Raw genomic sequence first — 21,548 nt, forward strand, 5'->3', positions numbered from 1 at the left:
CAGTCACGTAAATTCTACGTTTTATTTGTTGTAAATAAACGAATTGAGACGCAGCAGATGCTAACATTGCGGGGGAAAACTATGATGATTACGGGACTTCTATACTAAGCTGATTGTTTAAGTAAGTCAAGTTATTCAATATAAAACGAGTTTAAAACGGTGAGCTCATAAAGGCTGCACGGACGTCAATACGGTCAGTAAAGTAATTGAATGACAGAGCAATGGAACATAGCCGCTAGCACAGATGCTAATGTTATTTACCGTCATCTCCAAGATAATAATAAACTTGATAATCGTACAGTAAATGCAACCACGTTAAAAGACGTGTCGAGCGCTATTGTTTGTAATTGTGTGCAGCTTTTTGTAATTAGCCAGTAATAGAATAGATATTGCTGATGTACTGCTAATTAAATATGCCATCTTTTCCCACCCATAGATATATACTTTCTAGCACATGTTTATGACCATTCTCATCGTTGGCTGGAGTGTCTCCGTTGATGTTACCAGTCCTACCCACCCGTGTGTTGTCGTTCACTAGCTTGAGTCTGCGGGGAACCACTCACGTAGTTTGTGGCCAAATGCCACAGGCTTCAGCGTCCAGAGAAGTGGACTGTAAACAGAGACCAACAGGTCCTCTTCTGGAAAGATTTTCAAGCTTTGAAGACCTAACATGTCAGAAGTAAACAAGGAGCTGCTGGACTTGGTGTGGGGGAGACCCTCAGCTGGAGCTGTCTCCGCCTCCATATTCCGCAGGTGGACTCAAGGTATTTCTTTCTTTTTTCTTTTTTTTTTTGGGGCAAAGTTTAAAATACAACGTAGCATAATAGTATCAACAGTGCACACTTCAGAGGCATGCCAGAGAAACCCCCCCAAAAAAACCCTCAAGGGGCTTGAAGAAGAGAGCTCCCGATGTAACATTTAAACTTGAATTAAAGGTGCAGTCTGCGACTCTCAGATCCCTCCCACCTCGCTGCTCTTTTGTCCTGCCTCCAAATTTTCCAAAGTCCCTCCCTCAGAGGAGCTAACAAGCTAACGTTAGCCCAACAGCAACATCACAATAATATAACGTGCTCTGTTAAAAGCATATTACTGCAGCGCTTCTCTCTCTCAATGTGCACACACCTCAGCAGAAGCAGCAACAACACAGTGTCACTTACAGCAGCCCACACGGCGGCTGCTTAACACATGCACCACATATTTCAAGTGTAACAATTACAAATCAAACATAATGTAAATCAAGCAGCAGTAATTACCTTCCATCAGAAAAGTCGCTAATTCTATCTTCTACTTCTCCAGACCATACACTGTAAAAAAAAAAAAAAAAAAAAAAAGACAACGCTACAGCCCCGGGAAAGGGGCGGGGCCTGTGAGCAACAGCTGTCAGACAGTCCATCAAACACAATCCTGGCTCTGATTGGTTCTTTTTGCTCGGTCGTGGTGCATTCTGGCAATCTGCCAAATTCTGCAGGAGTAGCAGGGCGGACTCAATGAGCCTGTTTTTTCACACAAACTACTAGTTTCATGTAAAACTGTCCGTACATAGTGACAGCTTTAGCAAATATGACAAAAATTCACTTTTGTAAGAGTTGCAGACTGCACCTTTAAAGCAAGAAAAAATAAATAATAAAATAAAGTCAAGATGGAAAAAAAAAAAATGACATGATGGTAAAACATTGAAACGGAGCAGAAAACAGCAAAAAGAAAAACATTAACATCAAGATCAAAAGTCAAGCCAATAGCACAACAAAAAGGAACCATTGTTTGGTTATTAATTTAGGAGTAGGTTTTTGATAGAATTTTAAATAAGCAGGGGGAAAGTTTGATCAGATGATCAACATTTGACGTTCTAAACTACATAGTGCATTCCAAAATCAGAAAACACTTTAATGATCGCAGGGGGAAATTACTTTTGTTACTGTAGTTCCAAGTAGAAATTAAAACAAAATAAAAAGGAAGAAACACTTACAAAAGCTACATACATTATTAAAAAGTAAGAGTAAACATGGAGACTAAGACAATGGTTATATTAAAACAGTAAGTATTAAATAATTGTTAAATGCAAGTGCAAATATGTGTGGTAATATAATACAAATATACAAGTATATTTGTGTTTTTTCCCCCCCAGGATTTGTCTTCAGTGAGAATGAACAAACAGCTCTAGAACAGTTTGAAGGAGGACCATGTGCGGTTATTGCACCAGTACAGGTATGGTACAATTCATCCTTTTTTTCCATTGCTGTGTGTGTTACATTTTTAAATTCAGATAATATATAACATATTTAGTCTTAACTTAGTAATTCTGTTGGTATGTGTTTATAGTTTGGGGCTTTGCGTAATCTTCTTGAGAGTTTGGGGGAATCTTCAGGGGGCCCAACAAAGCCCAAAAAAGTGTCGGTTAGTTTTACTGAAGTTGCTGGATTGAAGATGTCAAGACGTGTGTGTGTTTTATTGTCTATTTGTTCATTATCCTTGTTATGGACTGGCAACCTGCCCAAACATACTGAGTCCTGCCCTGACATTTTTAGTCAACTGCAAGTTTGTCTATTGAACAAAACACTGAAATTTATTTTCCTCCTAGTGAACATTCAATCAATCGTCATATTATATTGCAGCTTTTTGTTAAGAACCACGATAATTAAATATAAGCTTTTTGGCAGTGCTACAAACTCACCTCTCTATTGCTCCACTCCTACTGTTCACCTCGCAGCACAAACAATAAATAGAGATGTGGCTCATGTATGGAAACCTTGTACCCACTCACAGGCCAGCATTCCGAGTTCCTTGTTATAAAGGATGAACATTTAATATTCAATAAATCATCAAAATACTGTGATTAAATTTTTCTCTTTACAGGCTTTTCTCCTGAAAAATACTCTCTATAATAGGGAAAGCTCCAACTGGAGACAGATGTCAGGTAGATCTACTTTATAAATGTTTCTCTTTGTCTTCAACTGCTGTCAATTAATGTGTCCGACATGGATTTAGATTTGACGCGGTGCACATTGTATGTCTGTGTTTGTTAGAGGAGGAACAAAAAGCTGCTCTGTGTTCGACACTGAGTGAAATCTTGGAGTCTGCTTGCTCTAGCCCCTCCACGGGATTCTACCTGGTGACCTGGGCCAAAGGCCAGAGTCCAAATTCAAGCACACTTCGGAACACAGAGACACAGCCCACGTCTCAGACACAGGATGTGCCAGAGCCAGAGAGCAGCCAGCCTTCCCAGGAACAGCAATCCAGTGAGTTTCCTATCATATAAATAGATTTTCTGCATTCAAGCAGACTTTTTACTGGAACATTAACACATGAAATGAACCATAGTGAGTTTTGTAACTACTTTACGTGATGGTGTGAAATATTTTGGTTTCACACGTGTTATCTTGTTCCTAGCTGCTTTTGCTGCCGAGGACCTTGGCTTTGAGCAATATCACAGTGTTCTCCAGTAAGTCACGCAAAATATTCCCAAAAACAACCTGTATGTAATGTTTTTACAGTTAAAAACAAAATTCTTAATTTCTCAAATGATTGTTTCAAAGAGCTCTGATGAGAATTTATAGTATGTCATATTATATCACTCTCATATTAGTTTTCTTCTTTCAGCAAACAAGCTGTTGCGTCTGTGTCTGATTTGAGAGAAGAGGTGCTGTCTCTTTACCACACCTGGAGGGGGTGCTGTGGAGTCTTGCTATTCCTCTACTCTGTCATTCTCACAAAGGTAAACACAGACAAATGGTTTGATGGAGATTGTTTGAAGCATAAAATGTTTAGTCAATTACTGGATGTGCATTCATGTTTAAATCTAAAAATAAACAAAGATTTCCATATTCTTGTCTTGCCTGTAAAGGGTATAGAGAACATAAGAAATGAGATCCAGGATACCATGGAGCCTCTCATAGACCCTGTACATGGCCATGGGAGGTACGAAAACACTTTTCACGTCACATTTTAATGCACTTCATTGGTAAAAGAACTAGTTTGTGTATGTGTTTGACATTTACAATACATTTCCCTTTTTACACATTGTACCTTTTGTTTCTCCCTACACAGTCAGAGCTTGGTGAACCTTCTTGTAACTGGCCACGCTGTTTCTAACGTGTGGGATGGAGACAGAGAGTGTTCTGGCATGAGTAAGAATTCCCTACAAACACACTTGACCACAGTAATTGTAATTGCCCAGCATTGGTTAATATCTTTGTTGCACTGTTTTTCTTTTTCTTGTTCCATCATGTAGAATTACATGGCATTCAGAAACAGGCCTCTGTTGGCTTCCTCACACTTATGGAATCGCTGCGATACTGCAAGGTAATAATGGAAATTTTCCTGTCAAAACCAAATCAATTTTAAAAAAAACTAAGAATTCCTATATCAGCTGTTGATGAGAAGTTTGTGTGCAAGAATTTGTTTGTTTGTATGCACAAGTATGTAGTGGTCTTTAATTCTTAAAATCCAGACAATCCAGGTTGTCACTTATAAATTGGACAACACATAAGATGTGTTTAGAACACAAACACATACAGTACATGTTAGTGTTTTAAAATTTGTGTTTGGAGGAAACGTTCCTAAAAGATGACATCTTACTTTGTCTCTCATGCAAACAGATCATATTAATGCAAACATAAATCACTGGTAGCTATTAACATAAATAAGAAAGGCCAGCATTTGTAATGTGAAATAGCAATAGAATTATATCGAAGTAACAACAGTGTGACCTCATGTATCAGGTTATATTTTGTCTGCTTTATAGCTGGTAGTTTTCTCCTTAAAATGAGTTGTGTATATACCGTACACAGCTCCAAGTAAATAAACAACCATCTCCAACTCCTACGTGGACACAAACTTGCACCACAAACCTACTTATTAAATTATTAGGTTTCTGGACTTTGTATTTGATTTAATTTGATATTTATTGTTTCTTTGTCTGATAATTATGTCTTCCTAAATCACTGATGTTTTATAATACTGTATGTCATATATCAGTGTGCTGCATGTTCAAAATAATTACAATGAAAAGTCATTTTTGTTGAGCTATGTATTCTTTTAGTTGGAAACACTGAGTTTATGTGATTTCCCTTGGCACACGGCTTTTAGGTAAGGATTTAGAGGGCTATCATCAGTTTCTCTTGAGAGAATAATAAAAAGGCAGAATTCAGATTTAAATTCCTAACTGATTCATGATGACCATGTCTTTATATAGCATTTGTTAAACATTACTTTCCTCTGTATATTTTAGGTTGGGACATGCCTCAAGTCTCCAAAGTTCCCTATTTGGATTCTTGGCAGCGAAACTCACCTCTCAGTGTTTTTCGCAAAGGCAAGTTCAATACACTCATCCACAACTGAGCCAATGCATATTTCACTCACTGAAACTCACAGTGGGTAACGTGAGCTTTGCTTTTCTGCAGGTTAGAATAAGCAAAATAAGGAACGTGCTTAACAGATTTAATATAGTGCAGATCAGATAACAATTTAGGGGGAAAAAAGAAGTGACGAGGGAACGCAAGGAAAAATGAGCCTGCGAGATAGTCATATATGGCTGAAGCTGTTTCTTGGCTCCATCACCTATCATGCATAAAAGGAAAAAGAACGTTTTCCAAGCAGCCACTTTACAAATACACACGCACACATTTAATCCACCCGCACACACAAAGGCATAGTTTAGGTATCTAAGCAATCTGCGATTAACTGCACATGTTTTTCATTTTATATTGCCTTGATATAAACAGGTTTCAATGTTTTCCATCGAGAGCCTCCACTTAATGCATCCTTTTAATTTATGGTTATTGTAAATTATGTGTATTTTTTCAACTCAAATAATTTTTCTGTTGGGCAATGTCGCTGCTGAAACAACAAAAAACATAAGCTATTAAAACATTGTTAATAATTAACTGATTAAACAAGTTAATGCTACCAAAACAAGTTGCAGCCTGAATTAGTAGTGCTGTATATGCTTAAATACGTGTAGTTATCATCTTTATCATGGAACATTTTACCCATCCAATCATCTTTATTGTAATGACACACAATTCATATAGCATTGATTAAATTATCAGTTACATAAATAAGGAGCAAGCCTGTCAAGTGAGTGGATGAGATGTTGCTTTGATGAGGACCCGAACACTGTCATCATTTCTGGACGATGAGCTACTCTTGGCTAAAACTAACCCCACTGCCTGTGACATGTTTCCATAAACTCACAAACTTTTAACACACAGTACAGAACTCAAGAAAACCAATCCTTACTGCTGTGTGTGTTTCTGGGGGATGCTTTCTGTAAATGATATGATTGTAGAGTTTTCATTTGGAGGCATGTCCTTCATTGGAGATGGAAAACATACATAGGATGGAGAAAACGATCATAAGTGCATGTATGCATTGTCTCCAACGTGAACGCTGCTTTCTGACACTAATTTTGTCCTTGCACGATGTTGAAGAGAGGATAATACGCTTAGTTTTTCTGATGGTAGTTCTGTAATTTGAAAAATGTTTTGATCTTGTTTAGATTGCACTTTTCTTAGGTTTGTGATACAAAAATAAACAAAACCTTGTTATTTGGCTTTCAGCTTTGCTGTTGAGTCGTCACCTCAAAAAGGGAAAACCTGATCTCTGCCTGTAATGTAGCTCCCTCTGCCACTGGGGACGGGTGTTTATTCCTCAGAGTGGCTGTCCGTGTGTGACTGCAGCTTTTAGTGCATCAACTTAATTCCATTTGTGTTCTTTTTTTAAAAACTAATTTAACTTACACAAAGACTTTTTGGTCTCTATAACAATATTCCAGCACATATACACACTCTTACCCATGTTATATAAATGTGTGTATGTTTATGTGAGATATTGAGTGTGTATAATGGTAGGTCATGGGATATGGTTTCTGAGACAGCAGACTCAGAAGTGATGAATGAGACGTACAGTGCCGCGTGTTTAAAAAAGATTTAGTGCTTTTCTTCCCCCCTGCAGTCTTTAAAACAACCGTCCAATCCAGTGTACAGTAGGTCAGCTGCCCAAGTGGAGGATTCCCAGTACACCTTCAGCTAAATTCTTTGGAATATATGTCCCTCAAGGGAAGGCAAAAGGCAGAATGACAGCTGGAAGGAAGGATGCACTTAAGAGCATCGCTTTTTTACTTAAAGGAAAAAAGGTGGCGTAGTGGGGATGTGCGAACCATCTGAGACACCTCTCATTAGTCTTTACTCTGCCATCACTGAGTGATGAGGTACACAGGCTGTATTTGAGCTTCTCCTGGGAGTTTGTGTGTGTGTGTGTGTACTTGTACAGTCAAGGCCTGATGGGTTAGTGTTTAACTGAGGAAGAGAGCATCTGCTGTGGCTCCTTAAGAGTTTACCGTCTGCACACGCACAATGTCCTTCAAGGGATGGTTCAGAATAGGAAAGTATGGCAGATACATTTTATTTTAGTGAGTTGGATTAAGATAAGCATTTTCAACACTAACATAATAGGTATGTGATTGCACAAGACCATGGAAGAGGCTGATTATAAGAGAAGAAAGGACCAGTGGGATATTTGAAATGTAATTTGTATTCACCATTTTGAATAAGAATTAGAGTATATGTTTTGGCTATTTCTCAAAACAATAGGTAAAATATACTCACTGTAAATTGGAACAAGTTCAAAAGAGCAAAAAGTCAGATGCCTGAAATTAGTGTTGTGCCGATACCAGTATCGGTAGGAGTATTGATACGGCACTAAAAGGCTGGCATCTGTATCGGCAAGTACTAACTATTAACACGGCAATACCATCTACAGCAATAAACAATTCTTCAAACTACCATCGATAGTCTACCGAACGGAAGAATAAGCTTCCGAACACCAACGAAGAAGAATCCACTGAAACTGTTTAGGTTACCGCGTAACCGCAGTCCCCCCCTCCTCACTGAGGGGTCAAAGAACATCCCGCTCCCTCCAGCAGGGTCCGGGTCTCACCCTCTCCCCCCCCACCCCACCCCCCGCAGTGGTATTGGCATGTATCGGTATCGGCCAATACTATACAAATGGGTATCGGCATTGGGACCAAAAAAAAGGGCATCGGAACAACACTACCTGAAATGAAAAAAGAGCTACAAATAAGAAAAATGACATCCAAATGATGCAAAATGTCCACTGAATTCATTTATTTTCATGGCAGGAACAAAATACTGTTTGATAAAAACACGACACAATTACATGATTTAGCTTCTGTGAAGTCGTATTAGTTACGGGGTTTTTACATGATCGTGGGTGCGGGCCTGGTACAAACAAAAAATAACAAAGCGGTGTCCATTAACAGTCATTAATAATGTTTGACAGGTCAGACCTAAGGCCATTGTAGTAGGATAAAAGGCCGTCATTGTCAGGGTGTGTGTGCTGCGTTATTCTGCCTTTTCTCCAGGGTGTTGACTAGAGTTATGAGACCCATCACTGTACTGTTTAACTACTCTCTGGTGTCTCTTTTTTTTGAGTAGGACGTACTTTTGCTCATCCAGGACAGCCCTATAAATCACTATACTGTCCAGTCTTACACCTGAAAACCCAATGAACCCACATAAAAACAAGCGCTCACCTATGATTTTGCACTAGTTTGTTATGCTCAAAGCCACTGGGGACAGGCTTTTCAAAGTAAGCTAAATAAATAAACACATTTCAGACACACATACTCAACAAAGCAAGACTGCACACAGTGACTTTCATTAATATGTCGTGAGACTATTGGGTCCTGCTACGAACAAGGCAGGAGACCATGTCCAAGACCTCTGCTTTGTTTTTCTGAAACTGATCTCTCCAAACGCACTGAGGCCACTCAGAGCCTCTCTCTGGGTACAATAGCTCTGTATGTTGACGGAAAGGATAGAAAGTAACTCAATATGAAAGTGCCCTGCCTATCAGTCTCACCTGAAGTAGCTCCCTGCTTGTGAAGATAAAGATTGAAGTGTATACAAAGAAATGGACATCAAGTTTAAGCTGGGAGGGGGAAGTACCAGTGTGCTCTTGTAGCACAGGAAATCGTAAATAAAGAAAGGGTGAATGGCCCAAAAGTTTAAAAAAAAAAAAAAAGGCCGTAGAGTATTGGTTATCAGTTCAAGAGCTTTACGTTTTGTTGTGTAGATGGTATAATCAGCGTAGATGATCTGTAGACCTTTACTTAATGAGATTAAGGATTGTTTGAACCAAGGTGTGCACAGAAAAAGTCATTCATTCCACAGTTTCTTCATGTATTGTTTAAAAAAATCTTGTTTCTACGCTTAAAAGACACACACACAAACACTTCTTCCTCATTGTAAAGCAATCAGGTAAATAAGCATGATGGTAATGCCATGGCACCCTACAGATTTTAGGTTGAAACATGAAGAACATGTTTGTTTAAGATACTGTTTATTTTACGCTGTTGTATTGTTATTGCTAACTAATATTACAACCTAAATATGAAGTTGAATATGTTAATGACTGCAAAACTGATTCTAAAACTTAATTCTGAAACCAAATCTATTTAGTTCAAGAAAAAAAAATAACAGAAATGTAACACTGTATGTCAGCAAAAAAACTTAAACTTTTTAAGTCTTAAACTTAAAAAATAGTTTAAGACTATTAGTGATTTGACAATAATAATAATAAGTCAATTTTATATGGTGCTTTTTTGGATACTTTACAGAATGAAGGCATTATTCTTTCACTCCATACTTTGTGGTGGTAAGCTACTATTGTAGCCACAGCTGCCCTGGAGCAGACTGACGGAAGCGAGGCTGCCATAGTGCGCCATCGGCCTCACCGACCACCACCAACACTCACTCACACACTACATTCATACTAGGCACCTGGAATTCTCAGTGGTCTCCCATCCAACTACGAGATCTAACGAGATTGGGCAATGACAGGCTGGGTGTGCTTCTATCAACATTTATATTTATCTTGAATTATGAGAACAGATATGATACATTCGTGTGTATCATTTGAAATACTTTGCTCATAATTGTATTGAGTACAAGCCTGTACAGAAACAGCTGTTGACCAACAGCCCAAACATTGATGGATTAAAATCTTCCATAAACAGAAACATGAAGAAAACCAGATGAGCTTCAAATAATCTATCTTCCCTTTGTCATTCTCTAGACAACATCAAAACACATTTTTTTAATGATTTGTTACATTTGTACAAGATGTTTTTTCACCGTTGTAGAAAAACAAGTGCTTTATTCATGTTTGGACTTAACAACACAATATATCATCTGCCTTTCGATGTCGAACTAGAAGTTGGTGTTGAAAACAGCTTTGATTTGGCACATACAGCTTTTTCCCCAAGTAAATGTATAATGTGTGTGTAGGTCAACAGGATGGTATGTGTACATTGTTCTGGCCTTGATCCTGTTGTGTAGCTTGTTGTTCCACTCTCATAGAGGTCAATGATGTGATTAAGTATTCATACTGCAGTGCTCGGAATGTGCTGCTTGATTCCCCAAGACGCGCATCCAAAAATCTGCCATCAGTGCTGCGGCATGCACTTTTTACTTGAATAGAATGCAGGGTTCCAGCATTTAAGATGACTTCTCGTCAGGATACACACACACACGCACAGTCACACATGGACCCTCCCGCAGAGTGGGTTAGGACCATGACCATGTTTTCCAACTCAGCAGCATCTTCCTCAGGCCTCTAGTAAAACACAGATCAAAGACAGCCATGCAGACCTGTCATCACAAACACAGTCACATTGGTCCAGCTGCCAATTTTGTATGTCTATGTTCACCGTTGTATGTTCCTGTGAGTCACTGTTTGTTTGGCTGGCTTTAGTTTGGTGTGTTTACCCATTATAGGATGCTCGTTCACTTGGTTAATGACCATTAAACACAGTTTCTCCTCCAGTATAGCAAGACCTTTTCATCATGAGAGAGTCGTAATTGACTATAAATTATCTTGGACACATAACACATAAATTATATGAAGACAAAAATCTCCAAAACACTTGATGTCATACAAAACAAAATATTTACTTAATTACAATTCCTTGTTTACAATTTTTGACCACAATAAATTATATTGTTTGATTGCAAAATAAACAAAAAAAAACAAAACAAGGCTGTACGATTGATAAACAAGCAGGATGTTATGACATTCATTATTTGTTAACTCAAAACTTTAAATATATTTTGTATTATAAAATAACAGATATTGTTCAAAGCAAAAATAAATGCTCTTCTAGAAGGCGTTCAATACTTCTAACGATAGACCAGCAAATACAGCCGAAGAGATCAATTTATGCTCATTTTACCAAAAGCAAGGTTAGAAGTAAAACAAAGATGTCTGTCTGTTCTAGGGATGAATTTGTGGAATAATGTTGATAAAGAAATAGAATTATACACAATATATTTTAGAGTTATGCAAAGTATTATTGGAAAAGGCAACTTGAACTTATATTGGGCATATAAGCATTTTTTCTTCTGCATGTTTCAGTCTTGTTATATATTTTTAAGTAGTGATTTATGTTTGAATATATTTTTTGTTAAACTGAAACTGTAGATTACCAGGTGATAACAAAAGCCTAGAAGATGAAGTATGTAAGATTAGCTTTCGAAGATGAGGTCCATTGGGGCATCCTGAGATAAATCAAGGCTCTCAAGTCTTGTGTTTTTTAGTTAAGATATAAGGCGTAATTATAGTCTAACAAAACATTTTGTGTTTTTCGATACAGACATGGAGTCAACTACTGACGAACTTTTTCATCACCTTATTCCTCGGGGTTTACTTTTCGACCCTCATAGGTGAAACAAAGGCATATCTGGCTCATGATAAATGGGGTATCAGATTTATGGAGGCTGTAATGTTAACACATCAGGCGCCTGCTGTATGCTGTGTGACTGAGCAATGTGTGAGCACATGCTCGCTAGCGTGGGACTGTTTTCCTTAGCATCCGAAGATGTTGCAGCTGGAAGTTGGGTCATGAAACCCAAGCTGCGTGTGTGTATGTGTGCGTGCACATGCGTGTGTATCTGAGGCTCCAGCTAATAAAGCCATGCCAAAGAAGATGAGCAGGGTTCATCTTCACGTGTGATGTGTTTGTCCAGCAATTGGTGATTATGAATATATTGCTATCATAGTTTATTTTTGAAATACCAGTGAGAATAATTGGACTCATCTACACTCCCTACATGGCAGTGTGGAAAATATATTTTTTGGACCAAAAAAATGGTCTCTTTTCCAGAACAATCTGATTTTATCCATAAATGGGAATCTTATCTTCTCCCCCAAAAGTCATCCAAATACTGATTCCAAGTGTTTTGAGATGTGTGACTCCAGCCCCTGCAGTTCTTATCAGTGTTTTCGTACAGTGTGGCTTATTGGCATCAGATGAATTCAGTGCTTTTGGACTCTCACTGTAAGATCTGACTTCATGTTTAAAAATATCAAATAATGTTTTTAAAAAACAAGATAAGCGCAGACACTAGGAGGCATTCTGTTGAGATTGGTCATGGGTTAAAAGTGAGAAGGGTTCAGTGTGTTTTCCTAATTTTACTGTAAACCTCACTCATCAGTTTCTGCTTCAGGCTTGCCATTATATTTTTTGATGTTTCTCCAAATCTGAGGATCTGAGGGCACTTCATAATTCTAAGCACAGAGAGAGAATGATGTGGCATATTGAAGACTCGTCCTTAAAGTCCAAAAACAATTTGTCCGAACTTATCAGCTGGTCAGTTATTGTTCTAGTGGACTACAGCAGTTGCACCTGTCCCTTATTAACCACACATAAAGCATATGTCCTCTCCTTTCCATCCACCACCCTTGGTTGACCTCATGTCTTCATGCAGCAGTTTGGTTTGCATTAGTGCTGCTCAGTTTTGAGCAAGCAATCACCATCCGTGGGACGTGATTGGATGATAATCTGGTCTCTTTGTCCTCTATGCTGTTCTAGTATTTCAACCCTAATGAAGCAACATTCTCCTGTTATGGGATGTAGTTTTTCATCTCCTCCTGTCACTCTTCCTCCCCGGTCACTGACTTCAAACCTCATGTGTCCAAATCTGGATTGTACTTTTTCTTGTAATCATGTACAGCGTAGCTTCCTTATGTTTTTTTTTTTTCTATAAACCTTTATTCTTCCATCTGATTGTCTCTTGACAGGAGATGTCACTGGTGGGACCAGAGTCTCCATCAGAACAGGCAAGGAGGGTTTTTCAGTCATTTGATCCTGAAGGTAATAAACAGTACATTCCATTTACTGCATACATGATTTATATTCCTTTTGCCCACCTCGTTTCTACATCTTTTTTATTTCATTTCCTCACTAGCTTTGTAAAAATCATGAGGCTGAGCATGACCTTCAAGTGAACAAAATGTTAATTATTTCAAGAGTTGCATTCTTAGTAACAGCCCTAGTTTTTAGGTGCTCAGGTTTTCTCCAAGCATTCAATGACATCATGTACAATCAGTCCATTGATGTTTCCAAATTGCCTGTTGGAGGGAATAAATGTGGGGCTGAGAACTGAGTTGTCCTGTGGAACGGACTGGTGAATTATCCAGTCTTAATCACATCCATCAGTTGGCTGAGATTGTCTCCAGCACCCAGAGCTGTAGAATCAGGTGTAAAAGACAAATGGATGAAATTGATTATCAGTTTTTTTCTTCTGTGAGTACTATTATGATCTAAATAAAATAAAATTAGTCACTGTCAAGTAGAATGAACTTTGATGTATTTGAGCAGCCAACATACTCCAACGATGCGCACTGACACCTGTTGGGCCATGGGTTAGAACCTTCATTTATAACCACAAAAATGTATTCTGGTATTTGGTTTACCAATTCCTTCTTTTTTCAGCCATAAATCTAACAGCTTAACAAAGAAAAGAAGCATTTTTTGAGAATTGGTTCTTTATTTTCTAATGCTCATTTTTCTAATGGGTTCTGTCTACTCTCACCTGTTCAGAATGCATAAATCAGTCACTTATTTTAAATCTTAACTAATCTGCTTTATTGCCATCATCACTTTATTATCTTCATTTTTGATACTTTTAGTGGGATCAGATTCAGTCTCTCTGTCCTTGATTTATTCATTGTTATTGTTTAGTTTACTGAGATCAGGTCTTCTGACAGCTGAATCAACTATCCTACCTCATCTTTTGCTTTTCTTAATTTCCCCAAATCTCCTGTGTTGCTGCCTCTAGGTGGTAAACATGGAGTGGAACACTAATAGTAAAATATTTATTGTGTTGTTTATTATGTCATGAGAAATTAATCATCCATGCAACCTCAGGACTGCAGGGAAAGTTAAAAAAAAAAAAAAAAAGCCATTCTAGTATGGTCTTTTTTTTGGTACAAGATGGAGATCAAGAAGTTGTTGCTAAAATAGACATACTACACAGAGCCACACTTCTGTTCAAAAATAAATTAAATACAAGAATTACATACCTTTTATTTTTTGAGTTGGAGTCTAGAATAAACTCATTCACTGGAATATTGTTTGCTCTCTAACAAGCTTTTATCACAGGAGCGTCATCAGTGCAGAAAAACAGAACATATGTAAACACGACTGACATCTGTCTTGTATTTGTCTACACTTTGTTTCCTGCTGTTTAACAGCATGCGTGGGCACCAATAGGTGCACCTATAGACACAACACATGCAGAAGAGGCAATATTCTGTTTGTGTGACACAGAGGAAACCTGATGGTTTCTCACTCAGTAAGAGTGACTCACAGCATATGCACACGTAGGCACCTTCAGTCCCATTGTGTTTGTTTATGCCAACTGCCTCTGAACTGTATTGTATGGAAGAGTCCCAAGTGTTGGCGATTACAGAATGGGTTGTAAGAATACCATGTGATTTCAAAGGGAGATGATTGAGATGCTGGTGAGGGGATTGGCTTGTTAGTTAATGTTACTCGCAACACACTTGGGTTTTGTGTATCTAAACAACAGACCACACAGGCTGTTGTTGAAATGACACAAAGTGTATGTGCTCCACCAGCCAGAACAGGGGAAAAACACATGTTTGTGTTTAAAGTGTCTCTTCTCAGGTAAAGCAATCATCACGGTCAAGGAATGTAGGTCACAGAGGACGAACTAGGTGTGTGCAATGTGTGTGAGATGAGTTAATTTCCCATGCCCTATCATGTAAAAAAACATCTTGTAGCGTGTGTGGGGAGGAAAGGTTATTCATTAAAGCATGTTCATTTTTTTTTAGTTCACGGTCACTATGTCTTCTTTTATGCCTCCTCTTTAGATAATGGCTTCATCCCTGAATCTTTGCTGGAGGATGTAATGAAAGCTCTTGACCTTGTCTCGGAGCCTGAGTAGTAAGTGTGGGTTAAGGTTTTGTGGGCATTTCTCTGTGTTTTGCGGCGTTTGTGTATTCATGCCTACATGTGGCACCTGTAGAGCTTCTAAAGTTCCAACTCTTAAGTCACGGCCAGGCCAGGTCAGCAGCCCTTGCTCATGTTACACTACCATTCTACTATAAAGTAAGAGAAGAGAGAGCTCATCATAAAAGCTGCAGAAGAAAGACAAGAAAGTTGGGAACAGAGCCTTGAAGGAGGGCGGGGATCATTAACGACAGGAAGAAAGACTGAAAGATGGAGGAAAGGCTTTAAAGGGCCACTTCCAACAGAAGCATGTTCTTTTTGGAGGCGCTTTAAGCCCCTAAATGCTGCAGCCGTGGTCCTTGCCAAGAGTCTGGACTACTGATCTGGTCTACAGAGCCCCAGATGGCCAATAGATCACAACAAAATACAGCAAAGAGAGAGAGAGAGGGGAGACTCTTAGTGCAAAGAGGCAAAGTCCATTCCTGAAGTTCATGGGCAAATTGACTCAATATGAATATCACCCCGTTGTAAATTGACGCCTCTCTAGAGGCTCGTTAAAAGTTCCGCATTTTTTACACGTCCTGTGATTTACGCCAGCCGCTGTCAATTTAGGTTGACCAACTTTTTGGATGCTGACTGTTTCTCAGCTGAAGTTCAGCTCCATATTCCTGAAAGAAGATATTTATCACTTGAATTCATTGTTAAACGGATTTACCATAAGCCTAGTTCGTATAAATAAACAATTGTAATGCCATTTTATGGTTTTAGGTGGCTGAGTGCCTTTTCAATGGAATGCAAAAAGGGGAAGAAAAAAAATCAATGTTTGTCTAAAAATGGACTATAGTGCAAACACCATTCTCTTACAAAGGGGGCGGGGGTGATTGAGGTATCGGATTAGTGATGTAACACCTGAGCCATCTTTCAAAAACTCTTTAGCAGCCACTTATTCTCAAGAGCAGAAAGGCAGATGTTAAACTGGTTAAACTTTGTTCTGACCAGTTGCACTCACAAAGCCACAAATTTAGTCCTCATTTTACTTTGCATAATTCTTAAACGAGTTACTAACAAAAAACGTGATTACGTGATTCTTAACATCACAGCCCTGGCAGACCATAGAATATGGGGTAAACAAAAGTAATAACGGGTGCACCTAACTATTTTGTCTTGGCCTCGGGTTATTGCAAAAAGTTTTTTAATCTCTGGTCTGAAGTGGTTTCTCAGATTTTCTCTTACTAAATTGCTAAATTATCTGTAATAAATAAATATATCACTGTTAAAGATAAGTTTTTGTTTTTTTTATACTCCCGTACGTCAAATGGAGTGCTTCAATAATAAATGATAAACTACAGTCTGGTGAATGTGATATGTGGAGGTTGTTAGTGGAACCTGTGTGATATGCTGTTTTTTTATGTCATAGTTTACATTTGGTCCAAACTTTGTTCTCTTTTCTTTCACTAATTTCCCTTCACCTCCACCATGTTGGCGTACTGTCTCTGTATGAATATCTCTTTCCCTTTTCCGTGTGCATTGCGAAGTGTCTGTAGCCCCGCCCCTCTACGAGACACGGACAAATCCACACGTGACTGATCAACTTAAAAAAGAATCAGTGGCAGACTCTTCTTTTTTTACTTCTATCAATCCTAAAATCTTAAGTGCAGAAAAACGTGACGCAAGATTTCATTTGATTTTTCTGTTGTGCACCTGCGCCCCACTTATATGCACCCCTGGGTATAAAGTTGATTTAAAGGGATTCAGTTTTAATCATCTCTGAAATACATTCATCCAGTTTGGTCTTGAAGTTTCCTGCTGACTTGCAACTACAATAGCTGCATTCAACACATTTTTGCACCTGGATAAGTTGTTAAGCTGCACTTCATTTGCACTTGTCTGCTTTGAATTCTTATTTTTTCTGCAATAACCATTTTAGACAATTTTAAGGCTTTTTAGTTACTATTTATACTTTGTTTCTTATCAGAATGGAGGCTACAGTATCTGGTGTCTTTTAGCTTTGTTAATGAGTGAGGTCAAAAAACTTCTTATTAAAACAGTTTCTTTAGTGAGTGCAAAAGGTTCAACTCAAAGGACAATATCTCAAGTACTTATTAAGTGTTGATCTGTTCTTTTTCAGCAGTATTAATAATACTACTTAAAGTTGCATTAGTGTACATGAGCAAAATGCCGTCTCCCCTATCTTTCTCTCTCTGCCTTAAAAGGTCAATCAGACGCTTTGTTTCTAATCTGTGAGAAATAAAAACACTGATCTAACCCAAAGGAATGTCTGGACAGGATTATTTTTAGTTGTATTATATTTTTGACCAAACCATAATTCCTGAGCTCATGTACTAAGTGATTAGGGATGTAGATTTTTTTCATAGGTCTGTGCTTTTAGTCTGTTATTAATTGGCTTTGTTTCGCTTCCACGTACCTAATGTTCATGTTTCTGTCCCTGTACATTCTCAGCGTCAGTCTGGTGAAGAGTAAACTGGATCCAGAAAGTTTGGGTATCATCCTTCTGGGTCCGTTCCTGTTGGAGTTCTTCCCTGATCAGGTATCTGTTTGCCATTAAATGTAAGAGTTGTACTATGTGAAAAAGCGCTTTACTCTTATGTTGTATTTAGTGCTTCTTCATGGTGTGCTCCTTAGGGCTGGGCGATATAGACCAAAACTCATATCTCTATATTTTTTTCTCAAAATGGCGATATATAAATCTGGATCATTTTAATTCAAATGAGGTCTGACCAGAAAAACAATTCTGGGTTAAATTTACTGATGCAAAATGCCACACAGGCCCATTTATCACAAACAGCTGCACAATATGTGCCACTTTTGGCTTTTTCTCCATTAAGGGACAGCACATGTGAGTGAGTTCTATAGTGTGTGCCTTGTTTAGGGGAAGGTCTGTGTTAGGAATTAATCTAATTGTGTTTTTCATGCTGTTCTGAGAAGTAGTGAAAGCAGTATCTCCTGAAACAAATATTTTGATATGAAAAAAGCTGGATATATCACCCAGCCCTAGTGCTGCTTCAGCAAATCAAAGTTTTATGCCAAATATATATATATCAAATGTAAAATGTTTGAGCTTGTAATCTTCATGACCGTTCTACATAGAGAAGTTTAGAGCAAGCTTTTAGCGCCTTTATGTGGAAGAGCGAGGAGGAGAGGAAAGACAGAGAGAGAGAGATAGGGAACTGTGCTAAAGTGATCAGGGCTTTAGGGACTCGACCGAGGAACAGCCTCAAGCCACAAAGAAATTATACCACCATTAGCCAACTGGACACACGCACTCAGACACGCGTGGGATTGGGATGAGGGTTAGAGTTTCATATATAGACTTATAAACATGAGAAGCACGGCACACGCTTTGTGGACAACACATGCCATTAGATTTCTAAAGTTTTACGCCAAATTCAGTCTCGAGAAGTAGTTTTTGTTTCACTGATGCATGAATATGTTTGTTATGCTTTGTGTGGCAGGGTACATTACACAAATACATACTTTAAAGTTTGGTAAACGGAGCTTTACACTAAAAAAAAGAAATTGTTGGACCAACTTAACTGAATTGTTTCAATCGGTGACGCCTAAATGCAGAGATGACGAGTAATGAAGTACAAATACTTTGTTACTGTACTGTGTCTGTACTTTACTTGAGTATTTATTTTGTGGCGACTTTTTACTTTTACTCTTTACATTTTTAAACAAATCTGTGGTTTCTACTGCTTGCATTTGAAAAAATGAGCTTGTTACTTTTAAGACCTTCGAAGATTACGTCACGATGTAAAAAGATCCAAACCTATTCAAGTTTTTAAAAATGTTTAACCCAAAGCTGCTCTCGGTTTAACTGAGCATTTGCATTTTATTAGTGTTATCTATAATAAGTGCTAAATTGCAGGTGTTCAAATGTAACAGATTTCATTTATTTCCATGTACCACTTTTCTACAAGTTCTTAAAAAACATGAAAGATGTGTATTTTGCTGCATGGTTTAAAAACCCTGTCTTATTATTGAAAGGACATTTGTTTTACTTTTTACTTTTTTACTTAAATAAATTTAGTAGCATGTACTTTTTTTTACTCAAGTAAGGGAACAACTTCAATACTTTTACTTTTATCAGAGTCATTTTTCATTCAAGTATCTATACTTTTACTTCAGTACTGAAGACGAGCACTTTTGCCACCTCTGCCTAAATGAGTCATGTTCTTTGATTTTAAGGTGATCAGTTAGATTAACTCAATTAATTTAAGTCACTTGGACTTAATAATTTAATTGTTCTCAAATCAATGTTTTGCATTAGTCCGACTTAAAATGACGGCAAGTCAACTTAAAGTTTTGTTACAGCCTTAAGGCCACTAACTTTATATCATTTTTAAGTAGCATTAAAATTATATTTTTGTTTGCCTAATAACTAAAATTACAATTTTAAGTCGGAAGAAAATATAAAACTAAACTAAGCACACTTTTTTCTTCAAGAAACTTTTGTAGAGAAATTCTAGAGAAGGTAGGGGTGTCATGTTGTCAGACGCACATCATCACAAGAAACCTAATTGATTCAGGTTCACTCAAATGAGAACAGCAGGTTTTAAACTTCCTTCACTGAAGCAGAAATCTGAATGAAATTCACTCGATGTTCAACTACTGCTGAAATACAATTTTTAGAGTGTAGTTTGAGTCTTTGTGTGTCCCCATGTTGGTCTTTACCTCCTTATCCTCACTGTGCTCCAGGATTCAGGAATCCCAGACTCGTTTCCTGTTTACCACTACAATGGACTGAAGCAGTCTAACCACAAGGAGAAGGTAGGCCGCTCCTCCACCAGTTCTTCTCTAATGCTGTCATATGCATAGTCTTCTTTCCCAAGTCCATCTCTTCTTCTCCCATCATGACACACACACACACACACACACACAGCCTGTGCAGGATAAACAGAACCCTCAATGATTATAATAGACTGTCCATCCATTCCAAGTCACACACTGAGCCTCATTCTTCTCCAGTTAATTCTCCCACTGAGGCCACGTTCAGCTCTTATAAATGCCTAAATTCTGTCCAAGCATGCAATCTCAGGCTGATAAATTATTGTCAGTGAATGTCATCCGTTCTTGCTAATATCACTTCCATCATCTGTCAAATCTCTCCCCAGTCTGTAACACATCTTTTTCCAACGCTCCACCTTTAAAATGTGGGAATGGCACCACATGTTGGGCCTGCACACACGCACACACAGCATGGCTTCCCTTAGTCGGTGATGGTATTTCCATTCCTATAGGTCCTGATGGGAATAACAGACCCTCTGTGCTCAGGCCCTTCAGCTGGCCCACTCATTCTGTTCCATAATTTTACTCCACAAATTGACATACAAAAACCTTTCGAACACTTAAAATCAATATTTAAGTCAAACACATTAATGTGTGTGCGTGTGTGGTATCAGGTAGAGTACGTGGAAGGGACCGCCTTGGTGCTGGGTTTTGAGGACCCCATGGTTCGGACCGACGACACTCCAGTGAAGCGCTGCCTACAGACCAAGTGGCCCTACATCGAGCTGCTGTGGACAACTGACCGCTCTCCGTCACTCAACTAGCATCAGACACCTTGTGTGTGTCTCTGCATGTGGCCGGACCACTGCTGCCCCACTGCACAGAGAACGACAGACGAATGAGACCAAGGCTAACACAAAGGCACACTGGAGACGGACATGTTGATGGAGCGGATATTCTAACTCTAATAAAGCCCCACACATTCATTCCCACGTGCATACTCACCTCTCACATTAATGCTATTCTCCACAGCTTTTCACACTATGTTTAACAAAAACAAATGAATAATAAGTGAGTGACTGTTTTTACATCTCCCATTGGCTGCAGTTTGAGAGAAGGCAGACACCAACAGATAATAACATCAAATCATACATGGAGCCAATCGACTGTGAAACACTACTGTTAATCCAGCTACAGGACTGTTTGAGGAACTTCCTACCAAAGCTTTCCACATATAGGAAAACACGCATTCACACACACACTCCCGCTTATTATTGTCACTGTTAAGAGTTTACACTGTACAGGGACCAACCCAGACTCAGAAATGTGGAGATCTGCATAGGTTTAAGTGTTTAAAACCCCATGATGAAGCTGGCTTAGGTGCTCTGTGTATGTGTGTTTCATCCACTGCTATGGGATGTTGGATAAGTGCTCATGTATTTATTATTACTCCTAAAACTTCTGAAATAAACACAGTTTTTGTTCAAGAGTTTTTTTATTTGGCTTGGTGGCTTTAAAATATGAC

The 21,548-nt window shown here is 38.4% G+C and overlaps 1 protein-coding gene across 2 annotated transcripts; it reads left to right on the forward strand.

Moving 5' to 3' along the window:
• The first annotated feature begins 2 nt into the window (after positions 1-2).
• Positions 3-21,512, forward strand: mindy3 (MINDY lysine 48 deubiquitinase 3). Of its 2 annotated transcripts, none has more exons than XM_028471447.1 (16): positions 3-121; positions 437-764; positions 2,126-2,205; positions 2,854-2,914; positions 3,024-3,236; positions 3,388-3,439; positions 3,598-3,712; positions 3,842-3,915; positions 4,045-4,124; positions 4,229-4,299; positions 5,228-5,308; positions 13,099-13,171; positions 15,196-15,268; positions 17,735-17,822; positions 19,994-20,065; positions 20,698-21,512. In XM_028471447.1, exons 2-16 carry the CDS (start codon positions 671-673, stop codon positions 20,845-20,847), a joined length of 1,377 nt encoding a protein of 458 aa, XP_028327248.1. In that variant the 5' UTR covers positions 3-121; positions 437-670; the 3' UTR covers positions 20,848-21,512. The 2 variants fall into 2 exon arrangements, with proteins under 2 accessions (XP_028327248.1, XP_028327249.1); XM_028471448.1 differs by having other exon boundaries at positions 35-193.
• Positions 21,513-21,548: the final 36 nt, after the last annotated feature.

This window comes from Gouania willdenowi, chromosome 16, assembly GCF_900634775.1.
Source record: "Gouania willdenowi chromosome 16, fGouWil2.1, whole genome shotgun sequence".
Classification (NCBI taxonomy): Eukaryota; Metazoa; Chordata; class Actinopteri; order Blenniiformes; family Gobiesocidae; genus Gouania; species Gouania willdenowi.

Bases quoted from the DNA above. Each gene is read 5' to 3' on its own strand.
- mindy3 (XM_028471447.1), top strand. From the start codon at position 671: ATGTCAGAAGTAAACAAGGAGCTGCTGGACTTGGTGTGGGGGAGACCC. The intron at 2,206-2,853 runs GTATGGTACAAT...TTCTCTTTACAG, and splicing joins CGGTTATTGCACCAGTACAG to GCTTTTCTCCTGAAAAATAC. The intron at 4,125-4,228 runs GTAAGAATTCCC...TCCATCATGTAG, and splicing joins CAGAGAGTGTTCTGGCATGA to AATTACATGGCATTCAGAAA.